This window comes from Calidris pugnax, unplaced genomic scaffold (assembly GCF_001431845.1).
Source record: "Calidris pugnax isolate Ruff unplaced genomic scaffold, ASM143184v1 scaffold103, whole genome shotgun sequence".
NCBI lineage: Eukaryota > Metazoa > Chordata > Aves > Charadriiformes > Scolopacidae > Calidris > Calidris pugnax.
In genome coordinates this window covers 9,748,314-9,772,274 of record NW_015090990.1, presented here as the reverse complement: position 1 = coordinate 9,772,274, position 23,961 = coordinate 9,748,314, and the positions used below count along the sequence as shown (strand labels likewise).

The 23,961-nt window shown below is 37.5% G+C and overlaps 1 protein-coding gene across 1 annotated transcript in view; it reads left to right on the top strand.

Annotated features, from left to right (window-relative positions):
- The window catches only part of CHN1 (chimerin 1), a 107,902-nt gene that overhangs the window by 25,615 nt on the left and 58,326 nt on the right, over nucleotides 1–23,961 (top strand). The window contains exons 3-5 of the mRNA XM_014954393.1: nucleotides 708–763; nucleotides 8,004–8,035; nucleotides 8,889–9,002. Coding sequence (XP_014809879.1) covers nucleotides 708–763; nucleotides 8,004–8,035; nucleotides 8,889–9,002 — 202 coding nt within the window. The remainder of the gene's footprint in view (nucleotides 1–707; nucleotides 764–8,003; nucleotides 8,036–8,888; nucleotides 9,003–23,961) is intronic.

The window sequence follows — 23,961 nt, the reverse complement described above, 5'->3', positions numbered from 1 at the left end:
GGGTTTAATATTTTTCCTAGAACTTTTTTTTTTTTTTTTTTTTTTTTTTTTTTTTTTTTTTTTTTTAAAAAAAAAAAAAAAAAAAAAAAAAAAAAAAAGGGGGGGGGGGGAGATATTAGTAAGTGGATGTCATAATTTGGGCCTTAACTGTTTTACCCTGGTTCTCAATTCCTGATGTCTTTGTATCTGCAAATGCAAAAGCCACTTTTTTCTTTGTTCTGAAAGGTCATCACTGAGCAATGGCAAAAGCAGAAGGTTTGATTCTGTAAAGTTCTGAAAGGTTCTTGTAAAGTCTTGACATATTTCAGGTGGCTGAGTGTATGCCCATATGCTCAGCAGGGTAGGATGGGACTCCATCTGCTTACTGGAGAAAGTCTGACAGCAGCCTGATTTGACATATAATAAAATTTAATTTGCATTTATTGTTATTCCTTTTTTGATCTGCTTGATGGAAACTTCCCTGGTCTTAACTCAGTGACTCCCTAGTACTCACTCAATTAATTGTGAAGATGATCAATAATCCCAGTTTGTCTAGTAACATTCTTTTTTCTGACAGTTTTAAGTAATTTTTGAAACCTTGATATATGTATCCTTGCATTTACTCTTGCAGAAAGTCTTTTTTTTTAATACAGAAAATTGTAATGTTACAATGCCTAATTTGTACAGTGATTCTTTATTAATCAGAATTTACTTCTGCCTTCCCTCAGTGTATCAGTTGCAACAGGAAGCTCCCCATCCTAGAAGGATAACCTGCACCCGTGAGGTGGGTATTACAAAGTTTTATAGACTCCAGCAATTCCAAGTCTGTACTTAATGTTGTCCAGCCCAAACAATGGGCTCCTTGGGAGACGTGGCAGAGTGATTAGAGTAAGTATAACCCCACACCTTGGGGGCAGTGGTACCTGGAAATCCATTTGATCTAAAAACCCAATTAAAAAGCATTTTGAGTATGATGTGTATCCTTGAGAATCATTTATTGTTTTTTGATTCTTAGATAAATGGAAATATTCCTTTTTCTCCTCCTTTTTGCGTCAGAAATTCACAGAAGCAAGGGCAGAGCGATACAGGGAAACTACACCCCTGCACACACACCGCTGCTAGATGCATGCAGCAAATCAACAGAGGGAAGACTGAAACCTCCCCTCATGCTGTTGCTGGAGTTGCACTACTTCAGACTCATGAACACTAGAAGCTGAGCTATCCAGAGCCCCAGCTTTCAGACAGTAACAACGGGATCCTGTTGATATGTAGTGATACAGAAGCACCTGCTCATGGGGTCAGTTGTGGAGGCAGGTCCCAGATTGCCAGTGTGTCCTGAACTGCTATCCAGCAGAGCAGCACCTCTCCAGAGCTGTGGTGCTGGAGGGTTTAACTGATGCCAAAGATCCATCCCAGCAAGATTTTACTCATAACTGCATCTCTCTTGCAGCTTCAGTTAGGAACCTGGGAAACATTAATTTCAACTTCAAAAATGCTGAAATTTTAGCTTGACTTGTTAAGGAGCCTTTCAAAACACAGCTTTTACTGAATAACCACTGAAAGTTATTACATTGCTGCAATAAAACTTAAGCATTTTTATCGTGTGCCAGGAGAAGGAAATTAATCTTTGAAATATGTTAGTCACTTTGACATAGTATTAAATACAGAGGGACGTAGCACTGTCAGGAACATTAATAGCTTACAGCCTAGATCACAAGGAGGATTACTTTACAGAATTAAGCAGGCATTTCTCTGTCGTCTTTTCAAATGTCCAATTGTGACTCTATGAAGAAGTCTGTCAGGTTTTAAGATAAAAAGCAAAGTGAAACAGAAGTTAAATACTATGTTTAGTGGAAGCGCTCTTACTTTCCTTTGTTAATTTGATATCCTTGTATTTTTATAAAAGGTTATGGCTAATTGCACTGAAGCAAGACATAGCTATAGACGAGAACAATACATGAATTTTACAAGAAGCATTGTAGCAAAAACTTTTATTTAAAACAGTGTTTCTACTGTTAATGAGGGTCTAAGCAGGGGTGTTCTTGTTGATGTTGTTGTGCAGATACCTTATGTACAGCAGATAAGGTGGGATGGAGATTTGAAGGGAGAAATCTACAGAAGATAGGATCCAAGTTGTGGAAAAAATGGCAGGTTTTCCAGGTTTTTATTCCCATTGCTACAGTATTATGAAGGTTCTTTTCTATTTTGTGTGTTCTCTATGATTTTTCATTACGTTAATATACACAATAGCTGAAGTTTTGTAGGAACTTAGTCTTATAATACAGATTTGTGACTGTACACAGTGCTCACCTGGATAGGATGAAGTGTTTTACTCCCTTTCTCCAGTGGACTGTATTTATAATTGTGAAGTGCTGTTGACTAGTTGCTTTTTCCTTCCTCTCCTTAACTATTTCACTGGTGGAAGAAGTGCTATTATGTGTGTACATATATGCATATTGTAAAATATATGAGGGATTTTTGGTAGCTTTCTGACACATTGTGGTCCTGCCATTATGCCTGTACTATCACTGTAGTCTTTTATTTGCTGAGTCTTATTTTGGAGCTCTGTTATTGTTTACGTAGTGACAGACTTAGTGTACGCTCATAAAGTTGCGTGGCTCTTGTGATGAGCAACAATCCTTCAGGTTCTTCAGTTAGATGCTTTGGGAGCCTCAGTTGTGAATATTTTAAATCTTACAGAATTAGAACCTTTTATTTTTCTATGTACCTTTTGGCTTCTTTAAAAAAAATACACCAACCAACCAACAAACAAAAAAACCAGCCAATAACAGAAATGTAAGAGTGGGAAATTAGCAGCACGGTTAAGGAAATCTTAAAGCAGATCACATGATGATTGTAACTGTTTTGCATGACAACTGCACAGTGCTTACACACCCTGTAGTCGGGGAGAAACTGTAAACTGATAAAGGGGTACAGCATATTCAGTAAATCTGTTGGCATTGTGCCCCATGCTAGTTTGACTACAGAGAAGTGCTTTTGAATAGAAGTCACAAGCAAATTTAGTACTAAGTTCTGCTTCATGGTATTTTTTACAATACTGGTAGCCTATCCAGTTACATAAGCAGAGATACGAATGTGTATTTGGTATCTGAGAATTAAAAAGGTCTCATTCCTCTAGAGTGCTGAAATCCTTCAGCTATTGATCAGATCCAGATTGCCTTCTTTTTAGAGTCAAACAAGAGACCTGCTCTTGCCAGCCAAATAAAAAAGCATCTGTGTAAAACTTCTTTACATACAAATTACACTGACTACTGTAATTTTCTCATCCTTGTTATCAGTGAATTTTAATACTGTTAATTATAAAATTTTATTAGCTAATATAGCGGCAGCAAATTGGAAAGTTGGACGGTTTTAGGGAGGAAAATTTGCTGTGGGTGAGTGGTGTCCTGCATGAACTAATCGTCCAATCTGTTAGGAGGGTGTCTGAGCTTACTGCACCCCTGCACAGAGAGGTCCTCCTGCTCCAATTCTATAAACAGGTAGTCTGGCAGAGCCCATTGGTACCATTGCTTGGTACCACAAGCAATCAAAACACTCTTCCAAGTCCTGTCATTGCTGAAGAAAGAAATGCAACACATTACCGTCTATAGTATCATATTTCTATGAATTTATTCCAAAACAAGATTATAACATATGACAAACTTTTCAGTAAATGTAAAACTTTCCCTGTGCCAGAGGGAACAAAAAAAGAAGAGAGACATTCTGTGTTTTAAAACGCCTTCATCCCAGCCCTTGAACTGTAGAGTAAACCTGTGTCTGTATCATCAACATTGTTGTAGAAACTGAGAAATAAAATCTGCAGGTTTTAGAAACTAGTGAGAATTGAACTAAATAAAATAGAATCAGTCAGTTTGCAGGTATTTATCTGCAGAACAGAACATATTAAATACACATTTTCTCATTAAAGAATCCATTTACCAAGAAAAAGCTCTTTGGAGCTTATTTTTACCTAATAAAGGTAAAATTGAAAGAATACATTATCAGTGTGCATTTTCCTACTTCTGCATTAATTCGTTATAACGCAGATAAGTGTTTTTCATTATAAGTATTGAACAATTTATGCAGCTGAGCCAGATTTGAAGTGAAAATATATTCAGCGAGCAGTAACTTGTTTAACCTTTCTCTCTGGTCTCAGCCTCTCCTGCTAGTGTTGAGCTTTGTGATCTGCTCTTTCTCAGCTGGGTTTCTATTAGCAGCTGTGCGTGAGTCAGTGGGGAGCAGAATCTTTTCCTAAGTGGTTGAATTATTCAGCTGTATAAACAAATTCATAAATATTAGGAAGAGAATTTTGGTCCAGAGAACATCAAAGAGGTCAGTGGGAGAGAACAGCATGTAATTTGGTAAGGTATTAGCACGTAAATTGCTCCTCTTGCCTTACTGTATTCCCCTTGTTGACATAAGCAAGAGTGATGATTAGGGGAAAAAGCACTTGTTAAAGAATAATTGGAAATCACACCATAAAAAAACCTCACCTTTTATTTAAGGTGCAAAGGCACGTGTTGTACAAGTGCTGATACTGAGAGGTGTATTCAACAGAATGACCTACTTAACATGAAATGCTTCTCAAATACAGAGAATTCAAGTTTCTGCTCTGTTACATCAGTTTCATATTAGAGCAACACACAGATCAGTGGAGTTACACTGAAGTAAAAAGAGCATTGCATTCATTTGGCATTTTATTGTGGAGGTGCAGCAGAGCCAAGGCTTTCAACACTCTATGAGGTTCATTTATAAAGTTGATGATTCCATTACATTTTATGGATGTTTGACTTCTGTATGAGGCTTACATCCAAATTGTAATGTTGTTTGTGCAATTAATATTGTATTACCTCCCTGGAATTTGTATTTGTTGTGTATATAATCTTTTATATACACAAATGTGCACGTGTGCATGCAGGCATATTTAGGACATCCTTGACTGCTATGTGAAGGCACTCCATGATAAATTTTAAATAACAAGGTACAAAAAAAAATTAAACAGACAAATGATGGAGATAATTGAAATCACCAGCCTTTTTTCCCCTGTTACGAGGCTTCACCCTAATTCAGTGCTAATAGTTAAGAAGCCCATTATACAGCATCTCTACGTAGTCCTGTGAAAACGGCCTCTATGAGTAGTCACAAAACAGCAAAGACTGGGAATATGAAATGTACATACTAGTTAGAGCTGTTCTCAAAGATGACTTTAGCTGTATGATATTTACCTAGAATGACTTCCCAACTGTCATGGTAACTAAGTGCTTTTCCAAAGGAATGACTACTGTAAGGCATGTGCCAAGTCTGCCCCATTTATCTGTTTGTAAACTTGGTTTCAATGGCTTCACACCTCAGTTTGAAAACATCAGAAACAGAGCACTGGTGGATATCTCACTGACCTTTGTATGTCTTGCAGGTGTCACAGGGAGACCTGAATCTTTCTTGTGCCCTCTGCATCAGTGCTATATGAATAAGCGCACTGAGAACAGATATCTCGCAATTATTTTTTTTTCTCTTTTTTCCTAAGTTAGAAGCAATTTTTAAAACTGTGCCAAACACAGGCTAAACAAACAGCAATAGGGAATTTTTCCCAGAAATGAAAAGTCCTGAGAAATCAAAAGACGTAGCATTCAGCTGAACTTCACTGGAAACAGAGAAAATGAAGTAGCTAAGGCTGTCTTTTCTCATGCTTAATGATACTTTGGTTCCAAAATACTACCAAATCAGAAAGAAACTCTGCAGAGGATAATTACACTGCATTTTCAGCTTACAGCTTTAGTTAAAACGACTGTTTTCTTGCTACTGCTTTGATTTTATTTAAAATTTTATTTCCTTTCTTAGGTGGGTTTTAGTTCCAGTCCAGATGCATGTTTCAGTTTTGTCTTTTTAAGGCTGACTGAGTGTGAAGGTTTGGCTAATGAGGCTTCTGAACTGAACTGGTTTTGCTTTCAGTGCTCACGTGCAACTGGAGGATACTTGGGTGCCTGTGTGTGTATGTAGCCCAGCTAATTCTGAGTAAATTAGAAGGCCCCTGCTGAGTTCTGATCGAGCTGCCTTAGAGTCTAAATGTACATATTCAATCTAGATGTTGAAAAACCCTAGCGTTATTATAAATGTAAAAAGTTACGAAAAAAACCCCACAACACCAAAAAACAGGCAATAGAACTCAGTGAATTAGGGTTCCAGTTGTACTAAATCTTATACAAGCAAAGTGTTACACATCAACATTTCCACTGAAGTTTTTGCAGGTTGGTAAAACTGATCAGTAGAGACTCAATGCTAACAGAAGTGGCTGGTTTTCTCTTGAACTCACCATCCACCAAGATGAACTGCAAACCCAGCTGCCGTTGCCTGGAAGTCCATGGGAAATTTTCTCTGGTGCTTTGCTCCACTCATCTGCCATTTTCAAATGTTGGCACACAAAGTACAATATTATAATTTGTCTTAGGATTTGCAAATACTCTGAAGATGCACTGTCACATTACTATTCCATTTCTGAAATGGAATGCTTTTGCCTATAGAAATTTCCAGTTCTATCCTATAAATTCATTGTATTCACGGAGATAAATATAAAATCTCAATAGACAAGCAACAAAAATCTATTCACAACAGGATCCCTTTTTTTTAACAACTGCCTGAGACTAGTGTTTTGTCTTGAGGGTTTTAGTTAGGAATTGTTGCAAGTTTCTATAATAATAGCAATAAAATGTTTTCACTTTTTCTCTTTTTTTTATGTTGCTATCTTCCTATTGAAGAAGTAGCCTACATTTAAAATGGACTTTTTTTTTTCTTTCTTTCTTTTAAATCATCCTGTCACTTCAGGCACTTTGAAAACAGTTACCACACTGGTCAACTCTTGTTTGCTGTTACATAGGAAGAGGAAATATTTTAGAACATTATAAATCTTTCCAGTGATGGAACAATTTTTCAAAAGTGATGAACCGTCACAATAGCTTTTTATTTGCTGGGAATGTGGAAGAGTTGTTATTACACTAGGATGTATTTTTTGCTGGTTTGGACATTTGAAATCTTTATTTATACTCCACTGAGATAACTGGAAACAAGTGCTAATTTTAATAGGCTTTTTCTGAAAAGATAGAAAAAAGAAACTGAAGTGGCCTTTCACTTTGAGTATTTTGTGTTTTATTATAGCTGGATTGTTTTATACTCTTGTAGTTCGGGTTGTATAATTGTTGACTTTTACTCCCTGAGGAGTTTTCTCCTTTAAATTTAGCAAGGAGGGATGATCTGGTGGTTTAGATTATTGAGCTGATATCTGGGACGTCTTCAGTTCCTCACTTGTCTATAAACTTCCTGGACAATTGCAGATGAGTTTTCCACCTGAGACACTTAGCAGGCAGACTGTGTTCTCACACCCTTGCCTGTTGTGTGCATTTACACTGTATGGTCTCTAGAGCACGGGCGGGCTGGTGTTATACGGCGTTTCTGGTGTTGAGGCCTTTCAGGTGATCCGACAGATCACACAGTTTAGGCAAGTCAAGAAGTGCAAAACTTAGGCGCTTGATCATTTAATCTGCCACTTGCCCTCACAATTAAACCCTACTCCGGTAGCGGCTTAATTTCTCACAGCAATGGTACCAACAGCTCTATGGTGAAAGATAACTTGTAAATTTAAGAGTTTTATAGATGTTTCACTGTATTAGCATACATAAAAATGTAGTACACTTACACTCATGAAATTAATCTTTTGTTTCCCTTTTTTGGCAGTTTGTACAAGCAATACTTAATACAAGTAGTTTGTATTTGCAGAGCCCTGAGGATGACGTGATCCAAGCAGCTCATTCTTTCTCACTCCATTTTAAGCCATTCAGAAGTGCAAGGTTTCCTGAAGGTCTGCCTTTGGTTTCCCTGTATCCCATCCACAGGGAAAATCCTGGGATAGTAGATTATTTTTGTTTGTACTTTCACATTGTATCCCTTTATTTTCAATACTACATTATGGACAGTGTGCTTACTGTATGGATTCACTTATTATGAAACATTACAATTTCTGTTGTTTCTTCTAGGTAGAGAACAGACCCAAATATTATGGAAGAGAGTAAGTAACATACATCTCTGAAAGTGTTTTATCCGGATACATTAGTTAAAATAGTTACAGAAAAGGTTGCAAGCATTTGCTGTGGGCCCTTTGTTTCTTTTATGTGTTTTACAGCAGTGTTTCTTACTCACCATCAGATTATTACTGCAGTAGCGTTGCTTTCATCTGCCTAAACTTACAGCTGCGTTTTCTGATGGATATGAATACCATTGAGTGCTAACTTAAGTGAGAAGAACATATGTTTCTGCACTTTGAAAGGGTTGTCTCTTTCTACCCCCACCTCCAGTTGGCTTTTGCAAAACATATTTGTGTGCAGGAAAAAAAAAAAAGATTTGGATCACAAGTGCAATATAAGTGTACAATATGTATGTGACTTCTATTTCAGACCGCTAAGGCAAAGATGGTTAGATTTACTGTGGGGAAACAAAGCAGATCTTATTTGTGTTTATTTTGGTAAAAGATATGTAGTATTGCTAGCTTATTGCACTAGTAAGTACTGAGATTATATGCAATCCCCAAGATTTTAGTAAATAACCATAATATCCCTGAATGCTGCAAAATGTTGGTATTGCATGCCGCTGGCACAAAACACGTGAAGTCAGCAGGAGAAAATGGATTTATTGCTACATATGAAATTGATAGATGTGGATTTAAAAAGCAATATACTTGGTTCTATACCATTTAAAGTGACTTCAGATGAAAAGGAGATTAATTTAGGCTGTAGAGTCCTGCAAATCAGTAATTTTTGTGTTTGTTTCTTTTTTAATTACTGTGGTTGCTGTTTTTTAAAAGAAGAGGAAAAGGTGATTTAAAAGTGAAAAGGCATGTATTTCAAGAAGTCTTTGTTCCTTAGATTCCATGGGATGATCTCAAGGGAGGAAGCTGACCAATTATTAAGTGTTGCAGAGGGAAGCTATCTCATTCGTGAAAGCCAACGGCAACCTGGAACCTACACTTTGGCATTAAGGTTGGTAATTAATATTTCATTTTAAAATTTATAAAATATTCAAAAGATTGTACTGTGTCGTTGACCTTAGTGCTTAAACTTTCTTGTGATTGTTTTAATTTTTTTTTAAAAAATCATGGTCAGCATTTAATGAACTGGTACTTTTTTACCCTAGTTACAGATTTGGTATCTTTAACCTTCCCTGACCCCTTCTGAAGTGCTAGAATTCTGTGTTGTTTGCACCACCACGATGATAGCAATTGTGGTTTTGCTGGTGGTGCTTTGTTTTGCTCTTCTCCCACTATGTTACGGATGTGACCCCAGGTAGACACTGGGAGAGCAGGGAGTCAAGAAATAAAAGGCATCTTATTAGTTCACATGACTAGTCTCCTGTGTGGGTTGGTTGCTAGCTGGCTAGCTGTTTCTGAAGAGCAATTAATTCTCTCTAGTCCCTCTGTGGGATGGCCAATAAATCAGGAGGGTCTTTTATCTGAACACCTGTTAGCTAACAATGTTTGTAGATCTGTTTCCTCCCTCTGCAAAATATGTAGCAAGTGGATTAGATATAAATAAAAAACTGGGGAAAAAAAAAAACAAACTTAAGTAGTTTTAAGTTTTAAATAGTTTAATTGCTTTTAAGGTAATGGAGATTATATTGGCCTGGGCAGTACACTCAGATGGGAGATAGTGATTATTAACAATGTTTTAAATCTAAGTGGGACAGAGAAACATTGAAGGAGAAGATGCTGTTACTGAAAGTTTTATATGGGTAAAATAAGATTACAATTAAAATAAGAATATCTTGAAATAACAGGTTGTGATGATTTAGTTTTCTTTTTTGGGGACAAAAAAAGAAGGTATATTATACTGAGACACTTGTTTCTCTAGTAATAAGAGTCCAAATAGAAACGTTACTGACATTTACACTGGTTTGCATTAAGAGTGTGAAGGAATTGGTGTTGCTTATTATGGTCTTATATTCCATTTCATCTACTTCTGCTCTTGCAATATTCATTTAAAGCTAAAAAGAAAACAGTTGTCATAACACCTGGCTTGAAGACAGAACTCCTGCCCCTTGCTTCTAGTGGTGCAGAAGGCACAGGGCTGTGAACAATGAAGCTGCTGAGCATCTTGCAGAATGTATCGATGTAGCTAGTTTTACAAATGCTCCTCCAGTCCAGCAAGTCAAAAGATGTGTCTTTTCTAGGTTTGACGGTTTCCCTTTCAAACTGGAAAACCTCTTTGACAGCAATAAAATACATTTTTATACCTGATAGAAAAAAGAATGGATAGCCATTGGTGATGAGTTTGGGAAACAGTTTCAAATGATAGCCAAGCTGTTATCATTGATTTATTTTGAGGAAATTCAGCATTTAGCAAAACACCTCAGAATCTGAAACTGCAGCATGTTGCAGCCATTTCATTATGTTTAAGTGCCAGCTGTATGACTTGTATATTATGGGCAGTGATGTAAGTGGCAGCTTTCTACCCCACAACAAGTAATGCTGTGTTGTCTTACTGTTGGCCTTTAACGTATACAAATTAGGGCCTTTGCTCTTATACCTTAGGTGAAAGTTCTCTGTGAACTGAGCGCTGTGTCTTCAACACGTGGGAGTTTTACCACTAGGATTTCTTTTTCTCTCTACTAGAAGTGTAATGGGATCTGTGTTTCCATTCGCTGGAGGCAGGGTTCTAGTCAGTTTCCATTTTTTCTCTCCCTGGAATTATATATGCAGAATATACCCATTTGCCAATATTCTCACTGAGTGTGGTGCTGACATTGTAGCATCTCTTAAAGACTAGGTAATTTCTGCTGTCTGTTCATCCTGACTGTGAGAAACTTGCTGTGATTGCCATGATGAGTTTATGTAATGTTACCGTAATTTATAGTGTTTTTTAGACTATCATTTGTGTTTGTGTCACTCCACTGCCAGACAGCAAAGGCAGCTCTGTCTGCAGTACAGTTAATCCCAGCAGGATTTTCAGAATGTCATCTCCACGGCCAGAAACGGAGTTTGTCAATAGGGTGGTATATATGGGCAAAACCTTCCCAAGTTCGATGGAAGACTTTTGATTGACTTCAGGGTCTCCAGTTTCACCCTTTCTTCTCAAGCTGTGTGAATCAATGTGATCTTTTCATACTAGGTTTAAATGCCACTCAGTCATTCAAGCAGTCATGTTAATTTTAAGATCACTTCTGTATGATTTTTGCATTTCTTTCTTTACCTTTGCATTACCCCTTAGAAGGTGTGGGAGGTAAGAAACAGACACAGAACAGGTTTCACAGCATTTTACAAAGTTAACCCAGAAATGCTGAAGATGTGCTCTAATTCTGCAATAAATAACATAGTGACAATACAAAAAATGGAATATTCATGTTTTGTGATTGTTTTTCAGAGATGCTTTGGAAAATTAATGGAAAATATTGAGTAAAATTCAGATGCTTGAGGTTACCTGTTGATTCTTGACATAAACACTTGGTTCTCTCTGTATTTCTGTGTATCTACTTGATCTATCTCTCACTGTCTATGTTTGTTGACTGACTTGTCTGTCTTTGACAGTCTGTCAGTTGTGATTAGGACAAATTGGAAACTACCTATGAAGTGTGATCCCGTCATAAAATCCCAGTTCATTGAGACCTAAGTGTCTTGTGGAAACATTGGATAGGGTCAGCTGGTGTTTCCTGTCTACTAGTTAATGGTTCTTCTGCTGTGGGGCAGGCAGCTCAGTAATACAGACAGCTCAGCACACCCAGCTCTGGCAGATGTCTTCCTCCTGCATTTGTGTCACTGTGCCTGGGAATCCTGAAAAACCCCGTGCACCCTGTCGTGAAGAGCAGTTTAGTGAAACAGGATCATAACACTTTCAGTGGCAAGGTATGATGTCTCTGTAACGAAATATTTCCAGTCTTTCTTTGTGCAATGGAAAAAACAACCTTTTCGTGATTTGTCCTGAGGACCCAAACCAGCCAACTTCTCAAATCATCATGGAACAATCTGAATGCTACATTTAATGCCACCAGCTATTGCAGCTGATGTCTAAAATCTCGATGCTATGTTCATACCAGCCATTAGTGAATTTGTTTTGAATTTAGTTCCAATTGCAGTTCTTTTTTGTCTAATAGTTTGGTTTGGTGTTACTAAATTAAGTAAATGCTCTGTATCCTTAAAATTCAAAAAGGAAGATATCCTGACATTTGTTGTTTGATTTATTTATTTTATATTACAGTTTATTTAATCAACTTCAACATCAGTTATCTGCTGTGTTGGTAAAGTTTCTAACATAGTTAAATTGGAAGTTAGAAAAAAAGCTAATAAACCCTTTGGCTATAAAGCAAGCAAGGTGAGAGATCAAGGTAGAGCTCCAGATCATTACTATGACTGCCCAAACATTGTATTTGTGAATACATCATCCTCTGTGCTGTAAATCTTACTGATATTAATGAACCCTAGCTCAACTTTGCAAAAGAAAATATTTATCTTCTTCTGAAGTTATCAAAGGAGATCACCTCATAGAGGGCTATATTATAGGGGAAAAAACAACAACATTCTCTCTTATTCTGTCCGCATCCTCATTGCTCATTCCAATCTAGAATGTACTTATAATGGCCATCTTCCAGAGATGATCAGATTGTCTTTGCTCTGCACTGAAGATTCCCACTTGTTAAACAACTTAATCTTTCTAGAAGATAAAGAATAAACTGTTAACACCACAAATCATAACTCCTTTGTAGGCAGACAGAATTCACAGTTATAAAAACATGTTTTTGTGAAATCTGGAACAGATTGGACAATCACACTAAGCTACAGCCTTCAGCTACAGCCAAAATGCACAGAATGCAAATGCAGTTGGTGCATGAAGGTTCTTTTATGGACCGTTCTACTCCTAATACAGCTCTTCTACATCTCACTTATTTTTAAGTTACTATAAAGAGTGCCTAAAGTCATCATAATATGGGCAGATCTGGGTAACTGTTTGCGAAGAATTTCTCCCTGGTTATATATCTCTGTTAATGTCTTAGCAAGTTCTTTGACTGTGAACACACAGGGTCAAATAAAAGGACCAGTTCATAGTCCAGTATCCACTCTTCGGTAACTATGAATAGCAGACATTGAAAGAAAAGCGTAAAAATTAGATGAACATGTAGTAGTCATTCTCTGGTGTGCTCTCCCCAGCCTCTGAAAATTTGCTGTTCAGGGACTTCTCAGCAGAATTGTTATCTTGGCTACTTTTTCAGGCTTTTGATGGAGATATTTTTATATTTTTGTCTAGTGGCTTTCTGAGCATATTTTTGAACCCTCGTAGACTTTGCTGACTGCAACTGTAGCGTGAGTTCCATGCCTTAAGTAGGTTTTATGGGAAGCAGCATCCCTTTTTTGAAGATTCCATCTTGCAATCTTATTGGGTGCTCCCTATTTTTTTTATTATGAGAAATGGTGAAAAATTGATCTCTATTTACCTTTTCCAGGCCACTCATGTCCCCCTTATTCTTCTCTTTACAGGTTGATGAGTCCTAGACTATACATTCAGGTTTTGTAGTGAAGCTGTTCCATACCATTCATCATCTCTGTCATCTTTCTCTGTGCCTTTCTTTTACTCTCTGATGGTCTGATCAGGGAACCAGGACTGCACATCCTGTTCAAGATGAAGTGGGGCATGGAGTTTTCTTTCTTTGTCCTTTAAACTTTTTAAAATAAATGTTTGACCACTATGGAGCATTAGGCTCTGATGCTTTTATAGAACTAGCTTTAGTAGGTCTAAAAGACCTTGTTCCTGAGCTGCAATAACTACAGATGTAGCCTAGCACCTATTAAATGACCAAATATAGGACAGGACAAATAATAGCTTTTGCAGGTTTAACTGAGGCAGTCAAATATTCTTAATGCAGGGCTGTGAAATAGTTAACAGTTCAAAGTGAAGATTTTGACTATTTCGCCTTCTTTAATAAGGTAGAAAAAGTGATTCTTACCCCAAAAAACTTTTCAGTTATTAAGGTTGCCGGTGAGTTACAGTAAAATCTTATATAAGAAGCTGCATTTTTATCATCTTCTGATGAGCTATTTCTGTCTACTTTCATCCATTATTGTGCAATTAATTTGCTTCATGGCTTTCTTTTTAAGACTGACTACCTTTCAAATCTAAATTTGAAACAAAAGCGGTTTTGTTTTCAGAAAACAAATTTTTCAGGATTCGTAACAGGTAGAAGTATGTTTGTAGGGAAAAAGAAAATGATAATTTAAATGTCTTTTTAAGTGTGTGAGTTTAAATATTCAGAGCTGTCCTTCAAATAAAATTGACGGTCAGATCCTAAGAAGGCCTGTGAAATCGTATCAGTTCAGACACCGGATAAAAGAAAGAAGCATGAACACAAATGAGAGCAGCAAATCAGCACCCTACTATATTTAATGCCTGTACTTAATCATGGATGTGGTTTCTCAAAGCTCTTTCTTTTTTTCTTTTTTCTTTTTTTTTTCTTTTTTTTTTTTTTAAATAAGCACAGCAGAATCCACCGATGTTTACTAATTAATTAATCAGAGGATGACACTGAAATATTTTTGCAACCCTGAGGATTAAAAAAAGAAACAAGAGAAAATTATTGTAGGTATATATATGTATGTCCATACATATCATCAGCAAGTCTCTGTGACAATAAAAATACATAAAATACATTGTAATGTTAATTAGATGTTCCAAATGGATGAGAAGAACTGAAAATTCCTAATTAACTCCTGGAGGTATTAGATCTGCTTTTAAATTTGGCAAAAGATTAGTACAGTGCTTAATGCTAGGACCCATAGCAAATGACAGTAACAATAAGACATGGTTCGCAATGTAGCCTTTTGTGGTTGAGGGCTTGTTTAATAATTAGGATGAGGATAAAGAGGAAATGGGTAGAGATTGTACTAGTGGTAGGCGTTGAAGTGTGATGGTACTGCATGTTCTTTTGAGCAGATATCTGCTGTAGCACGTTTAGTTGGTTACCATGGTTTCCCTTCCTGCAAATTCTATTGTTGTGATACTGAGAATGAATCGAAATAAGGTTCTGCAGCATGATTAAAAAAAAAAAGGTAATAATGTTAGCCGTGATTATGAGTCATGTTTTCTTTCTGTTTGGGGGTTAGGGCACATTCAAGATTATGTGGCATCGGGAGAGAATTCTTGAGGCAAAATAAATGTCAGGAATTAGTAATCCTTAGTTTTTTCGACCAACCGCATGTATTGTGCAAGAAATTGACACGTATGTTCCCTCTCCCTGAATTATGAAATTGCGTTAAGAAACTAGCCACTGATATTTTAAGAGCAGACATAATTGGCAGGCTATTAGAGCATAATGCTGCAAATGAACCTTTTTAATTTCAGAGGACAATTGCTTTGGTAGCCGAATGCTGTTCATTTTCAGTGGGCTCTTTTGGGATGCATGTGTAGTGCTCTTCCAGAACAGGCATCGATTGCCCTGGGATTACTTACGCATGTAAAATTCAACATCTGCAAAAGGCTTCTTGAATTCAGAGGTTAAAACTGTGCATTCTGCTGGAAAGCCTAGCCTAGTACAGGCTGGGACATGGGAGAAGAACAGGGGAAAGAAGAATTGATAATAGCTGAATTATGCTTTTTTAATTATGACTGTAGCAAAATTTGGTCATGCTTCATCCTCAATCCACAGCTGATCTGTAAGTAGTGAGAGGGAGCTCACTACTCACAGAAAAACAGGAGCTGACTGCATTTCTTCCCTTTACCTTGGAAATGGTATCATGACATCATGTTAGGTGTTAGGCAAAAATTATAAAGACTATTTTAAAGACTAAACATTGCATCTTTTTCTACCTGGTGTGGCTTTTACTTGATTTGCAGCTCTATGCCAGGCACTGATCTGCAGTAGCAAGGGCTGAGTTCAGTTCCTTTCTAAAATATTTACACGATATTCCTTGGTCACCAGCTGAGAAACCTGGGAAACTATATATACAGGCGTGGATACAGACACACGTGCACACACCGCCTTTAAAGCTTAGCTGGGTTAAATAGAATTGCTCCAAAATGTGATCGAACATACCTGTGGGATAAATATGTTTCAGCCTGACCCATTTTGATCAGTTTTCTTTATTCTGCATGAAATAGCAAAAGAGTTCTCCTTCCTCTGTGGCCGGCTGAACCTCTCAAGGAGGGACTCTTCCTCCTCCCTCAGGCTTAGCCTGTCGCACTTCCACAGGCGCAGAATTCAGGCGAGTTTCAAAAATTGGCCACTCAGGTATCTGTGGCTTATTTTAGATGAAAGAAACAGTTCATGCTTAAAGCTATTTTAATAGGCTAACACAACAGGTATGCCAGCTGATATGCTGGGCCTCCTTTTTTCTTTTTTTTTTTTCTTTTTTTTTTTTTTTTTTTTTTACTGTCCGAGGCACAGCTCCAGGGACCTCCTGGCTCTCTGACAAGGCTGTCCCCTGAACACCAAAGGGCCTCTTTTTTTTTTTTTTTTTTTTTTTTTTTTTTTTTTTTTTTGTGAAGAGCCAAATACTTCTTTTATGAAATCTTAAATTCTGCTGAAGCTAAAGCTGTCATTCTGTTGGCTGGGTACATCACATGAGCTTTCCCCCAGGGGAAAGTGTGCTGATAAATTTTGGAGCTCTCTTTTCAGCTCTAAACTAAAACAATTGAACCTCTATTTAAATGATCTTCCACGTAAAAGAAACATCTTCTCCTATATAAAATTTCATACCAAGTAATATACTCTGTTACTTAGTCAATAATGCGGAAGTTTCAGCTACCAGTAAACAGCATAGGTGTCCTGTATGTCATCTGCCTTATGTAAGTGCACCTGGGCATTACTGAGATGGCTTCACTGGAGTATTTGCAATAATAATAAATAGCTGCTAACCTTAATGAGTAATTAACTGGCTACCTTAGGTCCTCCCACAGACTAGAATGCTTTTTTCCTTATGGTTCACGTCTTCTCGCTGTGTTCTTGTTCTCCTTCCCTCCTCTTCCCATCTGTTGTTGTTGTCAGCTCTGTTTTCTTTTGGCTAGGGCGTCTAATTTATCTTTGGCAATTCAGTTTGCTGCAGTCTTTCTCCTGCTCATGTAAGTTCAACACTTCTCAGAGGATATATTCTCTGCTCTGGTAGTGGTGTGAACTTCTTGGTAACTTGTCCAAGAGCTGTCTGTGCTCAGTGCATATAGCTCATGTTCATTTTATGCCGTGTCCTTCACCTCTGACTGTAGCTCCTGCTGTGCCACAAAGATCTACTGTAATCTGGTGCACAGTAGAGGCATTGGGCTTGTGGTGAGGCACTGCGGTGGAGCTCAGATCTGGGCTCACTTCTTGGCTTCAAATATGACTTGGCTCGAGACTTTTAAATTTTCCATGCCTCGTTTCTCCATTAGAGAGGATATTATCTTTCTCATATTGTCTCACGTGCCTGTGCAGTACAAAAGTCTAGGATCTCTTAAAAATGACCCAGGTAAACCTAAAATTGTACCCCGTCTCTCGGACCGCCCCAGTCACAGCTCCTGAGCAGGAATCTGTGCTGTACTGTGCTATTTTTGTGGTGTATAATGTCTGCCTGGCTTGAAGCTTTTAGGTATTGTTGGAGTTGAAGTAGTAAAAAGTCAAATTATAATGGAATCAGTTTATAATTAAATTGTGTATACGGGTACATAGCATACATTGCGCTCTCCTCTTCTCCTCTGTCAAAAGCATACATATATTTTCTGTCTTCTGCAGGTTCTACTGGAATGCCTTTTTGCTCTATTGCCTTCAGAAAATTCTAGTTAGAAATGTATCTTAAAGTTAGTCTTCTTGGTTGGCCTCTTCTTTTATATGCTTTTTAAAATACGTATTTATAAAATTTTGTGTTTGGAGAAACAACTTTTTCCCTGTACTTCATCATTAAGAAAAAGGTCCTTCAGCTGTAGGTAATATGGATGCTTTATAAATATGTTTTCAAAATAACACACAATAGCCTCATACTGTTGTTTAATCTCATAATTGTTTTCATCAAAACAGTTATGAATTATTCAAACACTAAAATAACTGACAGCAATAGATGTTATCTGGCCCAGTTTTCCTCTTCCTTCTGCCTCTAAATATAGTTCCTCCTGATTTGATAGGTGCTAGGATGTGAATCAAGCTAATATATTTTTTTCTTTTATAACTTGAGATGAGTAAATGAACTCTTAACAGTTTCAGTAATAAATTGACATCTGCCCCACCTACTGCTGCACTTGCACAAAGGAAGAAATTGTACTCTATAATGTAATAATAGAAAAGTTATTGATCTGTATTGATCAGTTGTTAGTAGCCCCCAAAATTCTAACAGTACATACTGCATATTTCATTTTGCATCTTTAGCTTATTTATTCTTGAGGAGCTTTGAGGAAAAAACATTTTAGAGAGCAAGGTGAGTATGTTGGTGAATCTCACTGTGAAGAAGCAGTGAGTGATTACTAGGAGATCAGAGATAGAATACATTGAAAAAACAACTTAAGTAGCAAGTTGTGTAATAGCTTTAAGTAAATCTGCATTGTAAGGTTGGGATTAACAGTGGTATAAGACAAATCAGATTTAACAAAATCTCTCTGGAACAAAAATCTTGCTGTAGTTATTTTTAATTTAAGGGAAATTTTAAAAATGTTTGTTTTCTTTTTTTTTTTTTAAGAAGCTATGAGACCTTGAACAACAACCTGTAGAGTCTACATTAAAAAACAAAACCAAAACAGGAACAACAACAAAAACAATGTATCTTCACTCTGCTCTCCAAAACCCCTTTTTACATTTGCAAAGCTATTTTATGATAAGGACATTTCCTTGGGTTTTCACGTGATGTCTTCCACATGGGTTTCCTTGATATACTGAATTGAAAGATATATATTGTCTTAGTATCATATTGTCCAAGATAAATCAAGAGCAAGTCGCTTTTAGTGTGAGAAAACCTGTAGAAGCAGAAAAGAAATGTGACAGTCATGAGTAACTTAAGCCCTTGTAGGAAAAGCTGCTGTAAGTGAAACGAAAATGAACATGTTTGAGCATTATGCTATGGCAGTTCTTTCTCCATAGTATGCATGATTGCAGTGGAATTTGTGTTACAGATCTGATGTTGTTCTACTTCTAAATTTACCAGAAAAAACAATGATATATGCGATGTAAAATGAAAATGTTATACATAGGCAGAGTAAAATGTGCATGCATATTTTGAAGTGTGCTAAGCAGACCCTGGTGAGGCTTGATACCTTAGTTTTTAAGAACTAAATCACAGTTCTGCTTTAAAGTAATATGAAATTTCTCAGTTGCATGAAGTCACACTGTAAAATCAACTCTTGGAGAACATTTCTTCAAAATTTTTGGTGAAGAAGCATAACTATTTGCTTAATACAAAAATGGGAAAGTTACTAACATTCCTGCTAATAACATTTCCAGAAGGCGTGTTGACATTGGTTCCCAAATACTGCTTTTATTTAAAGAAAAGATATCAGGCTTTTAGTACTTTCCCATGTGCATATAGACTTCGAATGTGTCTTAATGACTAACCATGGTGGGTCTTTGCCCAGGAGGTATGGAGGTTTCATCGGGTAGAAAAATCAGTAAAACATTGACCAAAACATTGGTATTGATTCTGATTCAATCATCAAATCAATTTATTTTTTTTAATATGTGTGTATATGTATGTAAAGTTTAAATGGAAAAGGGCAACAGATTATTTTCAAATGGTCTATCACTGATCAAGAACATTAAGAGTCATCTTAAGTGTTATGTGTACATGGTCCTTGATCAGCTGTCATTTGTTCAGAGTTTGAGATGGTGAAAATCAGCTGTTAAAAGTAAAATAAGACATCGAGACAAAAGAAGGCTTTTCCTATTATTTTGTTAGATTTATTTGTGAAACACAGCATTACAGTTACCAAGGGCTGATAATGCTCTCAGCCTTCATTGTTTTAGCAGCTGTTACCTACTGTCAATGCCCTGGAGCAGTTGTCTCTCTCTCACTTCTGTTGTCCCTGACAGTCCTCATGATCCCCAGGAAGGTGCCATTGCTCTACTCCTCACGGCCTGCTCTTTGTAGCGTGCTATTTGCACAATACAGTTTCCCTCTTGGACAAGGAGGTCTGGACAGTGGTACAGGTAAACAGTCTTCAGTCCCAGCTGAGGCAGACTGCTGGAGGCTGTTCTCAATGATACAGCACCAGCTCTGATATTTTTTTGCTTGATCTCAACTAGACAGCGAGTTGAAGATTGTGTCTTCATTGGCGTGGGGTCATCACATGCCAGTTCCAGCTCTGGGATTGATTAGCTTTCTGTTCTGAAAGATGCCACGCTTTTTCCATGCTCAACTAAACTAAACTATCACATATTCAGCCTATGCATGGATCTGATCAGGTTTTAGGGATAACCTTATACCTAATTAATGCTCATTAAGCAACAATCAGCCAGGTGACCAGCACTGCCCTTCCAAATGGCACAGGAAAACTCTCTGTAGTGACTGTACTCTGCCACCTTTCTCAGCCATGTCAGGCAATGAAGAATTTTTGTTTCCACTTGTGTAAAATGCACCTTTACTTTCAATCCCTAATACATTTGGTTTAATCCATGGGTATTTTGTTCTTGTAAACTACTGCTAAGGTTTTGGAGATGATGCTATTTGTCAGGAAGGTACTCTGGGAAGATGGTAAATTCCATAATTCCTTGGCCATCCTCAGAAATGTTGTTGCCAATAAATAATGAAAGAAACCACCCACCCAAAAGTAGCTGCTCTCAGGAGTTGGAGACCTTCAGGCATAACTGTGTACAAGAGGTTTTGGCTGTGTGCAAGACTTGTGTTTCTTTGATAAGGAAATGGACCAAAAGAGGATTGATGGAATAATTTGTTTTCTTTCACGTGAATGCAGCACGATTAGGAGATGCTCCTGATTGAAACATTGCTTATGTTTCTGTGCCTTTTTAAGGAGTGTCAAACCTGTAGACTGAAGTGTTGGTTGAGAGTTTTCAGAAGGTAGAGCTGAAATTCTGGCACCTAATTTTAAGTGAGAGTTCTACCTTCTGGCTGCAAAGCACATTAAGACACTTTTTCTCCAAGGGAAGACTAAGTCCAAGTGATCTTCAGGCATATGTACAGAAGTTAAGATCTCCCAGCTCGGTGTATGAAGATCCTTAAAACAAATAAGGAGGGGCGTTAACTTTGTGGTCTGGTTGCAGCTACACATTTTAAATACTGCCTTTGTCTAGAAACTCTTCTCATCATAAAATAGCCTGTGAAAGAGGTGAATAGCTGCTGCACCATTCTGTATGTGGACTGTTAAATCCATCTTCTTAGATGGTAAGAAAGTGCGGATGGGCTCTCGGTCGTTCAGTTCTTCCTTTTGTTTCATCCGTGAATGCTGCATACAGAGTAGGTGGCTGAGTCTGAAGCCTGTCTCTCTCATGCTATGATACCTAATTCAACTCCCCAGTCCTTTATTACTAGCCACATTTGCTCTACCATTTAATCCGTTTTCCCACGTTGTTATCCACTCTGCCCCACTGGCAACCAAAGGGACTAGACAGACTGATTGCTTTTCAGACAACTTGGAATAAAAAAGTCTTTTATCTGTAGTCCTGCTGCTTGCAAACAAATGCACAATGGACACAATGAGACTGTTTGACATGTCAGAGGTCTATTTCTTTTTCTTAGAAAAATATCCAATGTTCCCCTGTTTAAACCAAAAGAGAACATACATTATCTGTGTCCTGCTTTCTATTTCTTAAACAAAAAACAGCTGGTACTAGTGCTTGCCTTTAGGAAGAGACCATCAGGAAGTTGAAATATCAAATCTTGGCTCTACTTAGTTGCCACGGTGATGTATAATTAACCAGGCTGCAGTAATGTTATAGAAAGTAAACATAAGGAAATATTCTTGCTAATGGAAAAATTTAAACCATAGTTTTAAGTAAGACTGAAGGGACTGAAGATTAGCTTTTAATTTATCACTTACGATGGGACATGTATGTTTGCATTTATATTGTAATTTTATGGAAATGGTATCATTGTGGGGTCAGAAAGAAATTTAAATGAATTTGAAAGAAATAAAATAGGATTCTGGGACATATTATTGGTGGTGCAGTCTTTGTACAAGACTGGCATTTCATTGATTTGTGGGGACTTGGGGTGGGGTTTTTTCCTCCTTGTTGCTAATAGGATTCTATTTGAAAACGAATACATGTCCCCACAATGTATCCAATAGGAAATTAATAAAGAGAAAAAAGTTTGATTTGGAACAAATGGCAAATCAGACAAAGGCAAACCATTTAATTTCCACCTCATGCAGCTGTTGTGCAGCACCTTTTCCAAGTTGTGACACTGATGCAGAGTAATTTGTTTGTCTACATACCTTTCTTTAAGTGGTAATTGTTAAATTATCCAAGTATATTTTAAACTGAGAAGGTTGAGTGTACCTTTGGATGGCCACACATGCCAAAAGAAATTGATGTGCAGTTCCTTAGATCCATACAGGAGGAAGTTTCAGTCTGTTTGTGAGGTTTATGAGAGAGATGAGTTTAGGCGTGGGGTGCTGTTAAAGAATTAGAACTGTGGAACATTGTCTATGAGATACCAGTGTGCTGAAATGTGGGTCAGGAGCCGTGGGATAAAGATTATGTACTTTTGGGAATCCTATTCCTTGTAGTATCTCTCAAAGACATGCTTCACGTGCAGCAGTCTGAACAGATGTACAGCGGAGGGGCTGCTTAGTGAAACATAGCTGGGGTAGAACCATGCACCTACTGACCCTGTTGGGAAGGGGATTAATCCTTTAAGAACTTTTATTAGTTTTCTGCATTTGGCCATCTTGTTCTTCATAACTTTGTTTTAGACTCTGAAGGATGTTACTAAAATCGAGACATCATGTGTACTTAGTAATAGGCCCTGAGGAGCTTTTCTGTGCCTTATCTTCTCTTGATAAGATTAGTGTAATACTTTCTCTTCTAGAAAGCTAAGAGCAATAAGTGACCTCCAGCTTGTTGGAAACTCTGCTATAAGTGCTGTCAGAGCATATGTTACTGATTAGAGCAGCAGTTCACCAGCTATATATCTTAATAAAAACAATTCCATTGCATATTGTCATTTAAGGCCCACTATTCTTCACCTTCAAACTTATTCTCTTTTCCTGTCAAATTTGAACATCATAGTGCTTGTATGTGCTCCGTGTGTGTTATCCCACTGCCTCGGGCAGGAGACAGTGAAGGTGGCTCAAGTTGGCAGTGCAAAGTGCTGAGTGCTCTTGGCTCATGTTGACTTCTCTGAGAGTGGAGAAGAGGGGGTGCAAGGAATATGTCGCATGGTCAAAGCTCGTTCGCCACGTCCTATGCTGAGTAGAAAGATGCTTTGAAGAATGAGCCTGAGCATGTTCCTGCCCATTCTAATGGAACTTAGGTCATTATCTTTCTACTTTCTGAAAGACTTACTCGCTGGGAATTGCATCTTGAGATGAAATTAGCATTGGGTAGCGATGTATTTCTTTCTGCCATTTTGTAATTTCTTACTTTTTCAGTTTGATTCAGTGTGGCTTAAAAACGTGCATAGAAGTACCAATTCCTTTCCAGTCAAATGCCCAGGTAGTTCCTACACCTTGTGTCCTCTTCTCTTACTGGGCAGGACACAGAGTCCTGAAGGCCCCCTTGTGTTTGAGCCTTGTGTAAAAATAGCAGCTCCTGAGGTTACAGTCACTGTCAGATTATTGATAAGGGGGATGGGAAGGTTTGGCATTTTGATGCAGAACACAAGAACAAAAAATACATTAAAGAACAAGGGATTCTGCCCATATTTGCAAGAAGAGTGCAATATTTCACCTGAGACAAGGTCTAAAATTATGCTTTCCCCTGTTTGGCAAGGCTCTATTGAAAAGGAGCCACTTCAGCAAAGCACCAGTGTTTACTTTGTTCCTTAACATCTCCTAAGAAGCATTTGATTGTAAAATGAAAGCAATCCATCCTTTCAAATTTAGTTTTTAATATTTA